The 13,781-nt window shown below is 39.1% G+C and overlaps 1 protein-coding gene across 1 annotated transcript in view; it reads left to right on the forward strand.

The window, feature by feature from the left end:
- The first annotated feature begins 764 nt into the window (after positions 1–764).
- The window catches only part of DCTN4 (dynactin subunit 4), a 32,756-nt gene continuing 19,739 nt past the window's right edge, over positions 765–13,781 (forward strand). Inside the window, exons 1-4 of the mRNA XM_028106631.2 lie at positions 765–936; positions 3,373–3,443; positions 5,610–5,788; positions 13,609–13,652. Of these exons, the coding sequence (XP_027962432.1) occupies positions 802–936; positions 3,373–3,443; positions 5,610–5,788; positions 13,609–13,652 (429 nt within the window). The 5' untranslated portion in view covers positions 765–801. The remainder of the gene's footprint in view (positions 937–3,372; positions 3,444–5,609; positions 5,789–13,608; positions 13,653–13,781) is intronic.

The following is a 13,781-nucleotide window of genomic DNA, read 5'->3' on the forward strand; positions in this document are numbered from 1 at the left end:
AGACAGGTTTTAGTACAATGAGAGGAGCACAGAACTGGGGGCAGGTAACCTGGGCTCCAGTCTCTGCTAGGCCGGTTCTAAGTGGTCATTTTATATATCTAAGCCTTAGTTTATGCACTAGAAAAAATGTAAATGACATCTAGCAACACTGTTCACGCAATGATTTCATTCCTCCATTAACCAATACTTATTGAACGCCCACAATACAGGCTCAGTCCTAATTCTAAGTACTCGAAACCTGGAAATGAACGAGACATGGCTTCTGTGTGGAGGAACTCACAGTCTTAAGAAATTTGAAACGAGATAATGTCTGTGAAAATTTCCTACAGGTCAGCGACCAAACAGCCAAAAGAAAGTGCTGGTGTGACTCTTAACTTCCCAGTTCCCAAGGCACTCTGTCCCTGAGACCCTCCATCTACCCATCTACCTTCTGGAAGTCGGCCTGGAAGGTGAGGGCAGGAGAGGCAGTTGTAAATAAAACAGAAGAGCCGCCTTTCTTTCTGGAAGAAACAAAGAAAAGGAGAGCACTGGCCTGTCTGGATGTGATCTGTGATTGCGTACTTAATGATAGGAAAGGTCGGACTTCGTCTAGGTAACAAACGCTCACTGAGACGCTGGGGGTGAAAGCGGGGATCCCCAGCTGCGCACGCGCACTGTGACTCTCGGCCCGCGCCAGACCCCACCAGGTCGGAAACCTTACGCAAAGTCTCCGACGAAAGACGTAGGAAAAGCGGTGAGGCAAACGCAGGCTCTAGGATCACGTGACGCGGCGAGAGCGTCGTTGACTCCTCCCTCTCCAAGATGGCGTCCTTGCTGCAATCGGAGCGGGTTCTCTACCTAGTCCAGGGAGAAAAGAAGGTTCGGGCCCCGCTGTCGCAGCTTTATTTCTGCCGCTATTGTAGCGAGCTACGGTCGCTGGAATGTGTGTCTCACGAGGTAATGCAGTCGTCCCGTGAAAAATGTGTATATGTTGGGGGAGAGGGGGGAAGGGTTCGTCCTAGTCACCGCGACGGGCGGGTAGTCATTTTCCTGGCTTGCTGATTGGTTATGTCTCTCGTCACTCAGATTTGCTGTTTGATTTAATTTGCTTATAATTTGTCATTTGGAAAGAAGGAGCGGCCTTGGGTGGGGCGGAGCGGATCTTTTGGTTCTAGAGCGCTCTCGGATTGGACAAACCTGACTTTACGGACCCTGGCGGTCTCCTGGGGTGTTTGGTAATTGGGTGGGTTATTCAGGTCACTTGAGGGGCGAGATACTGTCTTTCCACGACTGATTGTAGGGTGGAGCCGATAGGCATTTTCATTCATGCCCCTCCCATCCTGGAAGTTCTGCCTCTACTTTGGCCAGAAACTGGGCGTTGCTGTGTTTTCTGGCTCAGGCCAAGGCCTGCAGCAGGGAAGAGGTTGGGTTGGGGCGAGTTGGGTGAAAAGCGCTTAGAATAAGGTCTGTGGTGAATAAGCTCAAGGCGCTTCTCCAGAGGGTATGGTGCTGTCCTTCGCAGGCACAAGTGAGCGTTGGACGTCGGATTGCTCAGAACGTAAAACGCCCCACCGCATCAAACAAACAAAAAAACAAATAACAAAATCCCCAAACTTCTACAGCACTTGGCACATCTTGTTGTTCATTCCGTAAGCTTTGGGTTTTAAAAGACGAGAAAAACATAAATCCTGCTGTTGAGTGACTCAGTCTAGTTAAGGAAAAGCTGCTGGTAACAGTTGCTGCTTATTCAGTGCTTTCTATATGCCATGTGGTTTATGTAAACTCCTTTAATCATCCTACAGGCCAATAGAATGGATATTAGTTTAAAAAAAATGTAATTAAAGCAACAGACAGTGTTTGCCCTAGGTCACACAACCAAAACTTTGGGGGTGGCAGGGAGAACCAAGATTTGAAACTCAACAGCAGCCTTTCAAATCAGGATTTGAAACATGATTCAGAGAACTTCAATTGAAAATCCCTGGACTGTTAAAAATGCATATGAAAATGTGTCCTATACTGTAAGCCATTTTACACATTATTATCAATAACAATTTTATTGGGTGTATTTTTCATAATATTAAGAATAGTCACAGAAAGCAGTTAAGTAATAAAACAAGAAAAAAATCAATGCCATATAATATACACGATATTTCTTGTATTTTTTTCTCTATTAGCATTTTCTCTGTTTGTATCTCTTTAGCAGGTCCTTTGTCTTTTTAGATGCTTTCCTGTTCCAGCTCCACTTCCACCTCCAGAATATGTTGGAATAGATTCCCACTTGATGGTCATTAGAGAGCTCAGTCTCCATGATTTCTAAGGATATCTTGAGCTAGGACATTCTGTCTTACTGCACCTTTTACAGACTCATGTGTACCTCCACCTGTGAAGTGGAGGCCATTTAGGGTTTGGGGAAGGATGAGGCTGGTGAGGGCTGGAGGAGTCCAGAAAGTTCTAATGGAGAACCTGGGATTGGAGCTGCACATGGAGGGACAGGCAGAATTTGAAAAGAGCCACAAGAAGGAACAAATTATAGTTTGCCTTTTATGATGAGTAAGTGCAAATATTAGTTAGCAATACTGTGTTTTATGTTCCTGGAGATTATTTGAGCAGCGACTTTATTTTTTCAAAGGTGGTCCTGTGTATAGCAGATGATGAAAAAAGAAGCCAGTTTCTCTCATAGTATTTGTATTCATTTAAATCTGTCTTTACATCTGTAGGTGACTAGAGTTCTAGAATTGTCAAATAGGATCTACCTACATTAAAGAAAATAATTATTCAGAGCTTAAAAAATACAGTGGATTTAATTTTCTTCTGTGTTTTTGAGTTAAATACAATAAGACTTGCTAGTTTAGTAGTTTAATTTGCCATTTAAAAATCTCTAATCAGTTGGCTAAAGCTGATTTTGTAAATGTTAATTTATGCTTTTGTGAACATGTAATACTTTGGTAATGAGAAAACTTTTAAAGTCTCCCTTAACAATTTAAGTGTGGTCAAGTTATTACAGTCCATTAAAGCTAAACAGTATAAAAGGATGGAAGGGTATTTGATCACAGCTTCACAAATTGGGTTATTTTATTTATTAGTGTTCATTAGATTATCATAGAGTTCTTTTCCATAGGCAACTTTTAACACATTATTACATAAAATCCTGATGAAAGTAAACAGGTAAGATCAGAAAGGAAAAATGGAAGGGTTTTAGGAAATACAGAGGATAAGAAAAAGCATGGTTGAAGAATAAACCCTAAGCTGAAAACAGTCTAGGTTCTTTGGCATATCAGTGGTCTCTCACCCTCTGCTGCATTATATTTTAGAATTCACTGTTTGGAGTAGATGTATATACAAGCTAGACTGAGTGCCTTTTCCTCTGATTTTTGATTTCTTGTTTCTTTCTAGGTGGACTCCCATTATTGTCCCAGTTGCTTAGAAAATATGCCATCGGCTGAAGCCAAACTAAAAAAGAATAGGTAAGATTGGGATCCGTTTTTTTTCTGTTTTCCTCAACTATTTTTTTACTAGCTGGTAAGAAAACACACGGAAAGTAACTCACATTTTTAACTAGCTTGTTTTCATTTTTTAGATGAAGTGTTCTTTGATTTTTTTAAATTAATTTTCTATTTTAGAACAGTTTTAGACCTAAGAATTATTGTGAGGATGGCATAGAGAGGTCTGTGTACCCCATACGTCGTCTCCCCTATTGTTAACATCTTGTATCAGTATAGTCAATTTGTCTCAATTAATGAACAACATTGATACCTTATTATTAAATAAATGCTTCATTTTATTCGGGTTTCCTCAGTTTTTCCCTAATCTCCTTTTTCTGTTCCTGGATTCTATTTAGGATACCCATGTTATATTTAATACTCATGTCTCTTTAGGCTTCTCTTGTTGTGACATTTTCTTAAACTTTCCTTGGTTGTGAGGACCTTAAAAGTTTTGAGGAGTACTAGTAAGATATTTTGTATAATATCCCTCAATTGGAATTTATCTGATGTTTTTCTCATCAGCTGGGGAATGTGTTATGGGGAGGAAGACAGCAGAGGTAAAGTGCATCTTTCATTACATCCCACCAAGGGTACATACTGTCAGTGGAACTTATCACTGTTGATGTTAGCCTTGATGACCTGGCTTGAGCTAGTGTTTGTCAGGTTTCTCCAATATAGAGTCACTCATTTTTCTCTTTTTTTAATACTGTACTCTTTGGAAAGAAAACACTCTCATAGCCGACACTTAAATAGTGGGGAGTTATGTTCCCCCTCCATGAGGGTTCTCTACTTAAGTTATTTGGAATTCTTTTGAATGGGAGATTTTTCTCCTCCCTTATTTATTTATTTAATCATTTATTTAAAGCGTGAATATTGATTTTATACCCTAGGATATAATCCAGTACCACTTTATTTCTTTGCTCAGGTTGTTCCAGCTTTGGCCATCGGGAGCTCTTTTGGTAGACTCCTGTATCCCTTTGACGTACCCTCATTGTTGCGTGGGTTGTGGGGTGGGGGGCGCTGTTCATTCATTTGAGCATTTTCTTATTTTTTGGTCCTACAAGATACTCCAGGCTCATCCCAGGGCTCGGCCTCAGTCCTTGAATTAGCCATTTCTCCAAGGAGCCCTGGTTCCTTTTATTGGAAAATGGTATTAAAAACCAAGATCTGGGTAGTAGGTGTGCTCATTGTCACTGGGTGCCATTTGGTTTTTAGCTTAGCGTGTAAGTCCTTTGCTACCAATCATACCCTTACACCTCCATGGATGTGAACCACCATGACTTTTCTTTCCTGAACCCGAGAAATAGCTCCTAATAAGCCAGACACTGTTTCTTTGTGTGCTCTCCACACATTAATTTCATCATTTAATCCTTAAACTATAAGTGAGCAGTGAACAGTGGGTAGATACCATTATTATCCTTATACGAGGATGTTAAGGCAAAATATCGCAGATAATTAGAGTCGTAGCACAGAGCTTCAGGGTAAGTCCAAGGCTAAGAGTGAAATCTTGATAATCTCAGATGGTGAAAAAGTTACAAGCAACAAGGCACAGGGGCCCCGAAAGGGGAAATGTTGGCTGAGCATTAGGAAGAGTAGTGCCTAAGGAGAGAACAGAAAGCCCCGAAAAGGCACTGCTCCTCAACTGTTGCAGTTTGATAGCATCGTTTGGTTTCTGTGTCAGCTCTCTGGCACAGCAAACAAGCAGTTATTTTCCAAACCCAATTTCACAGCGTATTATATTATTGCCTCTGAGGTTTTCATTGTGCAGCTGCTCTGTCCTGTCTGAAGGCATAAGCGGTGACCTCTCTCTTTCTCAGAAATCTTTATGGTCTGTACAAGCCTAAATAGAGTCTGAAATAGTTAAATCCAGACTGTTTAACAGTGATGTTCTCTGGAGTAGGATTGGGTCAGGCTCTAATTTCTTCAGGAACTTTGGTGATGATTGCATTTTTAAAAAAAGTAAATGAACATACAATACCTTTTAAATTTTAAAACAAGATTTTAATACTTTTTTTATTTCTTTTTAGTTGAGAGACAGTCCTCCCTTATAGTTCCCTCTTGAATTCCTAACACCTAGAACAGTGCGTGGCACATAGCAGTTGCTTGATGAATATTTGTGTAATGAGTAACAGTGGTGTTGTGTTATAGGTGTGCCAACTGCTTTGACTGTCCCGGCTGTATGCACACTCTCTCTACTCGGGCAACAAGCATCTCCACACAACTTCCAGATGACCCTGCCAAGACCACCATGAAGAAAGCCTACTACCTGGCCTGTGGATTTTGTCGCTGGACATCTAGAGATGTAGGCATGGCAGACAAATCTGTGGGTGAGTCAGGCGGACTTCAACATGAGATTTTGTGAAATTGGTAGTGTTAAAATTGCCCACAGATGATTATTTCTATTACCTGTTGGAAGGCAGGAGCTAAACTCAGAAGTAAATCTTCTGTGTTTCCAAATTCTCACATTTATGGACTATAATGTTTCATCTAAGACTGGGTAAACTATTTAGTTTTCTTAGAGTTGGTAAAATAGCATTGGTAAATCTGACACTTTTTTAGAATCAAAATGTTAATGCTCTTCATAAAACATAAACACTCCTATGATGAAAGACACCATGAACAAATTTAAAAGTTAAAAGTGACAAACTAAGAAAAATATTTGGGTCATATATAACAGGCTAAAGATAAATAACCAAAAATGAAGAACCCTTATAAATCAAGAAAGAAGCCCCAAAGAAAAACTAGGCAAAAGATAAGAAGAGCTGCTCTCAGAAGTGGAAATAAAAATGATCAATAACCAAAATGTGTACATGGAAGGGCTCACAGTCGGGTTAAAATGATCTTTATCTTGATTCCAAACTCCTCCAAGCCTTGCAGATTCCATGGAAAGACCTTAACCTTTCATAAAGTTACAACTCAAGTTTGTGTTTCCCTCCCCTGACATTTTTTAGTCCTTTTTTTTTTTTTTTTAAGACACATTTATTCAGCGTCATGATCAGACTATTACATTTAACAATCAACAGTATGGGTGCAAAAAAAAAAAAAACTACGTTAAAATTCTTCGTTGGAATGCTTTACACTTTCCACAGAACTAAAATAACCTGTTACACAGTTAGTCACAAATACAGTCCTCGATTTTTTGCCCATACACATGATTATTGTCTAAAACATGTCTTCTTTGTAGCAGCTCGGCCCTGCCCCCACTGGGCTTGGCTGAGTTCACAAATCTGCTGTAACCTGTAGCTTCCCTGTCCCTTCTCTGGCTCTCCTCTCCTGCTGAGCTTTGTTTCCTGGCAGTGATTAAAACCTTCTGCCACTGCCGTAGCTCCTGCTGCTGCTGGAACCACCACAGCCACCTTGGTTTCGTGGTTTGGCAAAGTGTTGGCCTCCACCACCATAGGGGCCGGAGCTTCTGCCTCCAAAATTTCCTCCTTTCATGGGTCCAAAATTTGAGGATTGATTGTTGTAATTGCCAAAATCATTAGAGCTTCCGCCACCTCCGAAGCTGCTTCCATCATGACCAAATCCGTCATAGCCATCCCCACGGCCACCATGTCCACCACCACCTCGACTGCCACCAAAGCCACCTCGACCACTGAAGTTCCCTCCACGACCAAAGTTGTCATTCCCACCAAAACCACCTCCACGACCACCACCAAAGTTTCCAGAACCACTTCGACCTCTTTGGCTGGATGAAGCACTAGCCATCTCTTGCTTAGATAGGGCTTTCCTTACTTCACAGTTGTGGCCATTCACAGTATGGTATTTTTGAATGACAATCTTGTCTACAGAGTCACGGTCATCAAATGTTACAAAAGCAAAACCTCTCTTTTTGCCACTGCCTCGGTCAGTCATGATTTCGATCACTTCAATTTTTCCCATACTGTTCAAAATAATCTCTTAGGTGATATTCTTCAGTGTCGTCTTTAATGCCACCCAACAAAAATCTTTTTCACAGTTAAGTGGGCACCAGGTCTTTGAGAATCTTCTCTTGAGACAGCCCTCTTTGGTTCCACAACCCTTCCATCCACCTTGTGTGGCCTTGCATTCATTAGCCCTTTGTTTTTATTTCGACTCTTTCTTTGAGTATCCATAAATTGCCTTGTATGATTAATACAAATTAAAACTTCATTGATTTGGCAAATTTTTTAGATCTGGTAATAACCAAGTGTTGGCAAGAGTATGGCAAAATAGTTCTTTCATCTACTACCACCTTGGAGAGCAGTTTGATAATTATTAAATTTTTATTTGTATTATTTTATTTTTAAAGTATATTTATTTATTTGAGAGAGAGAGAGAGAGACCACGAGTGGGAGGGGCAAAGGAAGAGAGAATCTCAAGCAGACTCCATGCTGAGTGTGGAGCCCAACTTGGGGCTCGATCTCACAACTGAGATCACGACCTGAGCCGAAACCAAGAGTAAGACACTTAACTGACTACACCACCCAGACACCCCCCCATTTTTTTTTTTTTTTCCAAACTTGGGACTTGAACTCATGACCCTAAGATCAAGACTCAAGCTGAGATCAAGAGTTGGACGCTTAACTGATGAGCCGCCCGGGTGCTCCAAAGTGCCCTTATTTATATTTGTTTTTATTTTAACAAAATAAATGGCATTTTATTTATTTATTTTAATTCTAGTAGAGTTAACATACAGTGTTACATTCGTTTCAAGTGTACACTACAGTGACTCAACAATTCTGTACATTACTCGGTGTTCATCATGAAAGTGTACTCTTAAAAACCCCTTCACCGTTTATTGAAAATAAATTGCTTTTATCCTTCTGCCCAGCATTTCCATATCCAGATATCCTGGAGCATTAAACACATGCTCAAAGACACATGTATTTACATAAAATGTTTAACAGTAAAACAGAAAAATTGTGTGTGTGTTTTGACCTAAAGACCACCTAAGGCACTAACTACCTTTCCATCATTTGAGCATTTCAGGGTGGAGATTGCACTTACCTTTATTAAAGGAAACTTCCTTTATTTATTTATTTCTTAAATAGTTTATTTAAGAAACAAAACAAATGAACAAAGAAAAGAAGAGACAAAGAAAAACAGATTCTTAACTATAGAGAACAAACTGATGGTTTCCAGAGAGCAGGTAAGTGGGGGGATGGGGGAAATAGGTGAAGGGGATTAAGAGTACACTTATTTGAGCACTGAGTAATGCATAGAATTGTTGAAACTATATTGTATACCTGCAACAAATATAACACTGTACACTGGTTATACTGGAATTTAAAAAGTAAGTTTTTAGAAAGTCCCACAACGAAAAAAAAGAGTACACTGATTGTGATAAGCACTGAGTAATGTATAGAATTGTTTGGGGTTTTTTTTTTAATTGTTGAATCACTATATTGTACACTTGCATCTAACACTGTATTTTAAAATAAAAGCATATTCATGATAAAAAATAATAAAATACATAAAAATAAAATGTTTAAAAATAGATCTTAGTAACTATCTAGGGTGAATTCTCTAGCTTTGTCCTTCTTTAATATTATGTTGGCTATTCTTTTTTTTTTTTTTTAACATATAATGTATTATTTGTTTCAGAGGTACAGGTCTGTGATTCAGCAGTCTTATACAATTCACAGCACTCACCATAGCACATACCCTCCCCAATGTCTATCACCCAGCCACCCCATCCCACCCACGCCCCACCACTCCAGCAACCCTCAGTTTGTTTCTTGAGATTAAGAGTCTCTTATGGTTTGTCTCCCTCTCTGATTTTGTCTTGTTTCATGTTTTTCCTCTCTTCCCCTATGATCCTCTGCCTTGTTTCTCAAATTCCACATATCAGTGAGATCATATGATACTTGTCTTTCTCTGATTGACTTATTTCACTTAGGATAATACCCTCTAGTTCTTTTTTTTTTTAATACCTTCTAGTTCTATCCATGTCGTTGCAAATGGCAAGATTTCATTTTCTGATGGCTGCCTAATATTCCATTGTATATATATATATATATCACATCTTTATCCATTCATCTTCGATGGACATCTAGGCTCTTTCCATAGTTTGGCTCTTGTGGACATTGCTGCTATAAATGTTGGGGTGCACGTGCCCCTTCAGATCACTACATTTGTATCTTTGGGGTAAATACCCAGTAGTGCAAATGCTGGGTTGTAGGGTAGCTCTATTTTCAACTTTTTGAGGAACCTCCATACTGTTTTCCAGAGTGGCTGCACCAGCTTGCATTCCCACCAACAGTGTAGGAGGGTTCCCCTTTCTCCGCATCCTCGCCAACATCTGTCATTTCCTGACTTGTTAATTTTATCCATTCTGACTGGTGTGAGTTGGTAGCTCATTGTGGTTTTGATTTGTATTTCCCTGATGCCGAGATGTTGAGCACTTTTTCATGTGTCTGTTGGCCATTTGTATGTCTTCTTTGCAGAAATGTCTGTTCATGTCTTCTGCCCATTTCTTGATTGGAGTATTTGTTCCTTGGGTGTCGAGTTTGATAAGTTCTTTATAGATTTTGGATACTAGCCCTTTATCTGATAGGTCATTGCAAATATCTTCTCCCATTCTTTCGGTTGTCTTTTGGCTTTGTTGACTGGGAAACTTCCTTTTTTTTTTTCATTTCCGGTACTCCATGGTTAACATCAGAGAGTAGAAACTCTGTATAGTCAGTTCAAAGTCTTGAGTTGCTATTTATTTTTTATAAAAAGTGGCATTGCTAACTCCCCATTGTCTTTTATCTTTCTGAAATTTTATTCAATTTTCTGAAACTTTTTAGACTTGGTAAGAATTCCCATCTTGGGGGGAATCTGAGTGGCTCAGTTGGTTGGGTGTCTGCCTGCAGCTCAGGTCATGATCTCAGGGTCCTGGGATCAAGCCCCACATTGGGCTCCCTGCTCAGTGGGGTGTCTGCTTCTCCCTCTCCCTCTCCGCCTCCCTCCTGCTTGTGCTATCTCTCTCTCTCAAATAAATAAATAAAATCTTTAAAATTTCATCTTACTAGTCTATGACGAAGCCCATAATGAACTCATTATGTCAGTTGACATAACTAAAATGAAGATGGACTTTAAGTAAAAACTTGTTATAGATGATTACACAATTTGGAAGTAAATATGGGTCAGGTTTCTTTAGATTCAACTCTCTTCCTAAAAATTTAATCCTTGGGGTGCCTGGGTGGCTCAGTCGTTGGGCGTCTGCCTTCGGCTCGGGTCGTGATCCTGGGGTCCTGGGATCGGGCCCTGCATCGGGCTCCCTGCTTGGCGGGAAGCCTGCTTCTCCCTCTCCCACTCCCCCTGCTTGTGTTCCTGCTCTCGCTCTCTTTCTGTCAAATAAATAAATAAAATCTTTTAAAAAAATAAAAATTTAATCCTTGAGTCTGTTGTGTTTGCTCTTTGGTTTAGAATGCTTGAATTCTTGGTTGTTGCTCATTGGTGGATAGATATTTCCTGAAATGTGATTTTTATTAGAAAGAGTCTATAGCATCTTTAGATTGTCAGTAAATATTTGTGTGTTTTAATATCAGGGTAGCAAGTAAGTTGTTTGAATTTGCTTATGAATGTAAGTTAAATATGAAGAACAACCTCAAAGTGGCAGAGTATGTATGCCTCAGTGAGTTGAAGTGTATTTTTTTTGAAGTGTATTTTTCTATGTTTGTATTTTGTCTCTTATTGTCAAGGTAAAGAAACAAAGCCCAGAAGTCCGAATAGATTTCTCAGTGTTACTCTTAGGAGAATGTTTTATGCTTTTTGGATTATGAGCCATTAATGTTGGAGAATTTATATTTCAGAGCTTAAAACCTGTGTTTACTTCTAGAAATCTATCTTCTCTAGGGTATCTTGACAATAATAATTGAATACTGGGAGCTCTTAAAGAGTACAGATAATTTTTTCTTTCATGATGTCATTGGTGTCTGAGAAACTCTGAAACCACTTTAGAACTATTTGTTTATTTATAAGTAAGCCATTGTGTCTGTAATGTGCAAAGAAATGAGATCGTTATGTCTCCCAAATTGCTCTTCAGAATAAATTACCAGTTCTAAAGCAATTAGGTAAAACATCTAGATTTTTCAGAGTATTACAGCTGAAACATTTCTTTCACATAATTATTTTTCATGATTGTCTTAAGTAAGGCAACCTTTAAAATATATCATACTAAAGGATATTGTTGTCATTTCTTGCAAGAAGGTGTGGTGTCACCTTCAACAAGCGTCCTTTTTGTTTTGAAAAAAGGTTATTTTTACTTAAACAGATAATACACATTCATGTATTTATCACCCAGCTTCAGAAATTAAACATAACCAAAACAGTTTAAAAGCTCCTTGTGTAGCCTATCCCCACTAGATCCCCCTTCCTCAGCCTCCCAGAGAAGTATAATCATCCCAGTCCTGAATCCAGTGTTTATCGGTATCCATGCCTGTCTTTATACTCCTCCACATAGGAGAGTGTATAGTATGTAGCCACTAACAATGTTTTTTCAATATGAAACAAATGGAAATATACTGTATATGTATCCTACTACAGCTGTTCTCTATGGCATTATGTTCCTGATATATAGCTGATTTATGCATGACTTACCACAGTTTACTTATTCAGTGTCTTCTTGATGGACATTTATTTAGGCCTTCATTTTTTTTTGCTTTTGACAACAGTGCTATTAGAAACATTCTTGTATGTTTTTCCTAAGTCCAAGACTTAAAGGTTTCTCTGCATAACTGAAAATAAAATTGCTTGTTTTAAGTTGTCCACATCTTTAGCTCTCCAAAATGGCTTACCAGTTTTTGCTCCCACTAGTAATTAAGAGTAGACTACCCGTTGCTCCAGATCCTTGGCTGCTCTAGTACTGTGGGACTTCTTTCAAATTTTTCCAAACTGATGGTTGTAAAATGGTATCTCATTATAGTTTACTTTTCCCCCTTTTTTTGGTTAGCTTTATTGAGATAGACAGTTGACCCTTGAACAAATGCAGAGGTTAGAGGTGTTGACCCCCCTTCACTGTGCAGTCGAGAATCTGCGTGTAACTTTTGACTTCCCAAAAACTTAACTACTAATAGCTTACTGTTGACTGGAAGCCGCACTGATAACATAAATAGTTGATGAACATATATTTTGTATGTTGTATGTATTGTATATTTGTAGTCTTATAATATCGTAAGCTAGAAAAGAAAAAAATACAGTTAAAAGCTTTATTGTATTTATTGAAAAAAATTCACCTATAAGTGGACTGTCACAGTTCAAACCCATGTTGTTCAAGAGTCAGCTGTATTCATTATGGTTTTAGCTTTCTGGAATAATCTTTTCCATTGTGATTTGTGCTGTTTGTTTCTTATGTAAGAAATTCTTCTCTGAATCAAGGTCATAGAACATAGAAATTGCACAGTATTCTAGATAAGATCAGGTTCTTAAGAGTCAGACTCCTTGAGTTTGAATTCCAGCTTTACCACTTAACTATCTGTGTGACTTTGGGCAAGTTATTTAACCTCTTTGAGCCTCAATTTCATTTGTAAAATGAGACTGATAATAAGAATCCCCATGTCAGAGGGTTATTGTATAAAATGAAATGTAATACTTTTCAGATGCTTGGCACAGAAGCTATGCATGTGTTAATTGTGGTGGGGGTGGTTGTGTTTGTCACCATCATTTTTTTTTTTAAAGATGATTTATTTGAGAGAGCGAGAATGAGAGAGAGAGTACATGAGAGGGGGGAGGGTTAGAGGGAGAAGCAGGCTCCTCGCTGAGCAGGGAGCCTGATGCGGGACTCGATTCCGGGACTCCAGGATCATGACCTGAGCTGAAGGCAGTCGCTTAACCAACTGAGCCACCCAGGTGCCCCTGTCACCATCATTATTTTTAATGAAAATTTCATTCTGAGTGTTCTGGTCTATATAACTCATAGGACTATTTCTTAGAAGTTCTATGATTTTGGGGTCCTGGGATCGAGCCCTGCATCGGGCTCCCTGCTCGGCGGGAAGCCTGCTTTTCCCTCTCACGCTCCCCCTGCTTGTGTTCCCTTTCTCGTGTGTCTCTGTCAAATAAATAAATAAAATCTTAAAAAAAAACAAAACAACTATGATTTTTATGTTTTTAAGTTTCATTTTGTGGCCTGCAGATGACCTGTTTTTATGAAAATAAAAATACCAAATTATGAAAATTTGTTTAATGTCCTTTTGTTTTGCAGCTAGTGGTGGTTGGCAGGAACCTGAAAATCCTCACACGCAACGGGTAAGTAAAGCGTCATCAGAGAGAGGATGAACTAAGAAAAGATGGAGAAAAAGACTGAAGATCTTCCATTTTATCAGTGGATATGGCATATGCCAGAAATCTGTGATATGTATTTTGGTGTCTGTTACA

This window comes from Eumetopias jubatus, unplaced genomic scaffold, assembly GCF_037043125.1.
Source record: "Eumetopias jubatus isolate StellerSeaLion01/CBP00866 unplaced genomic scaffold, mEumJub1_p1.0 scaffold_5, whole genome shotgun sequence".
NCBI classification, from domain to species: Eukaryota; Metazoa; Chordata; class Mammalia; order Carnivora; family Otariidae; genus Eumetopias; species Eumetopias jubatus.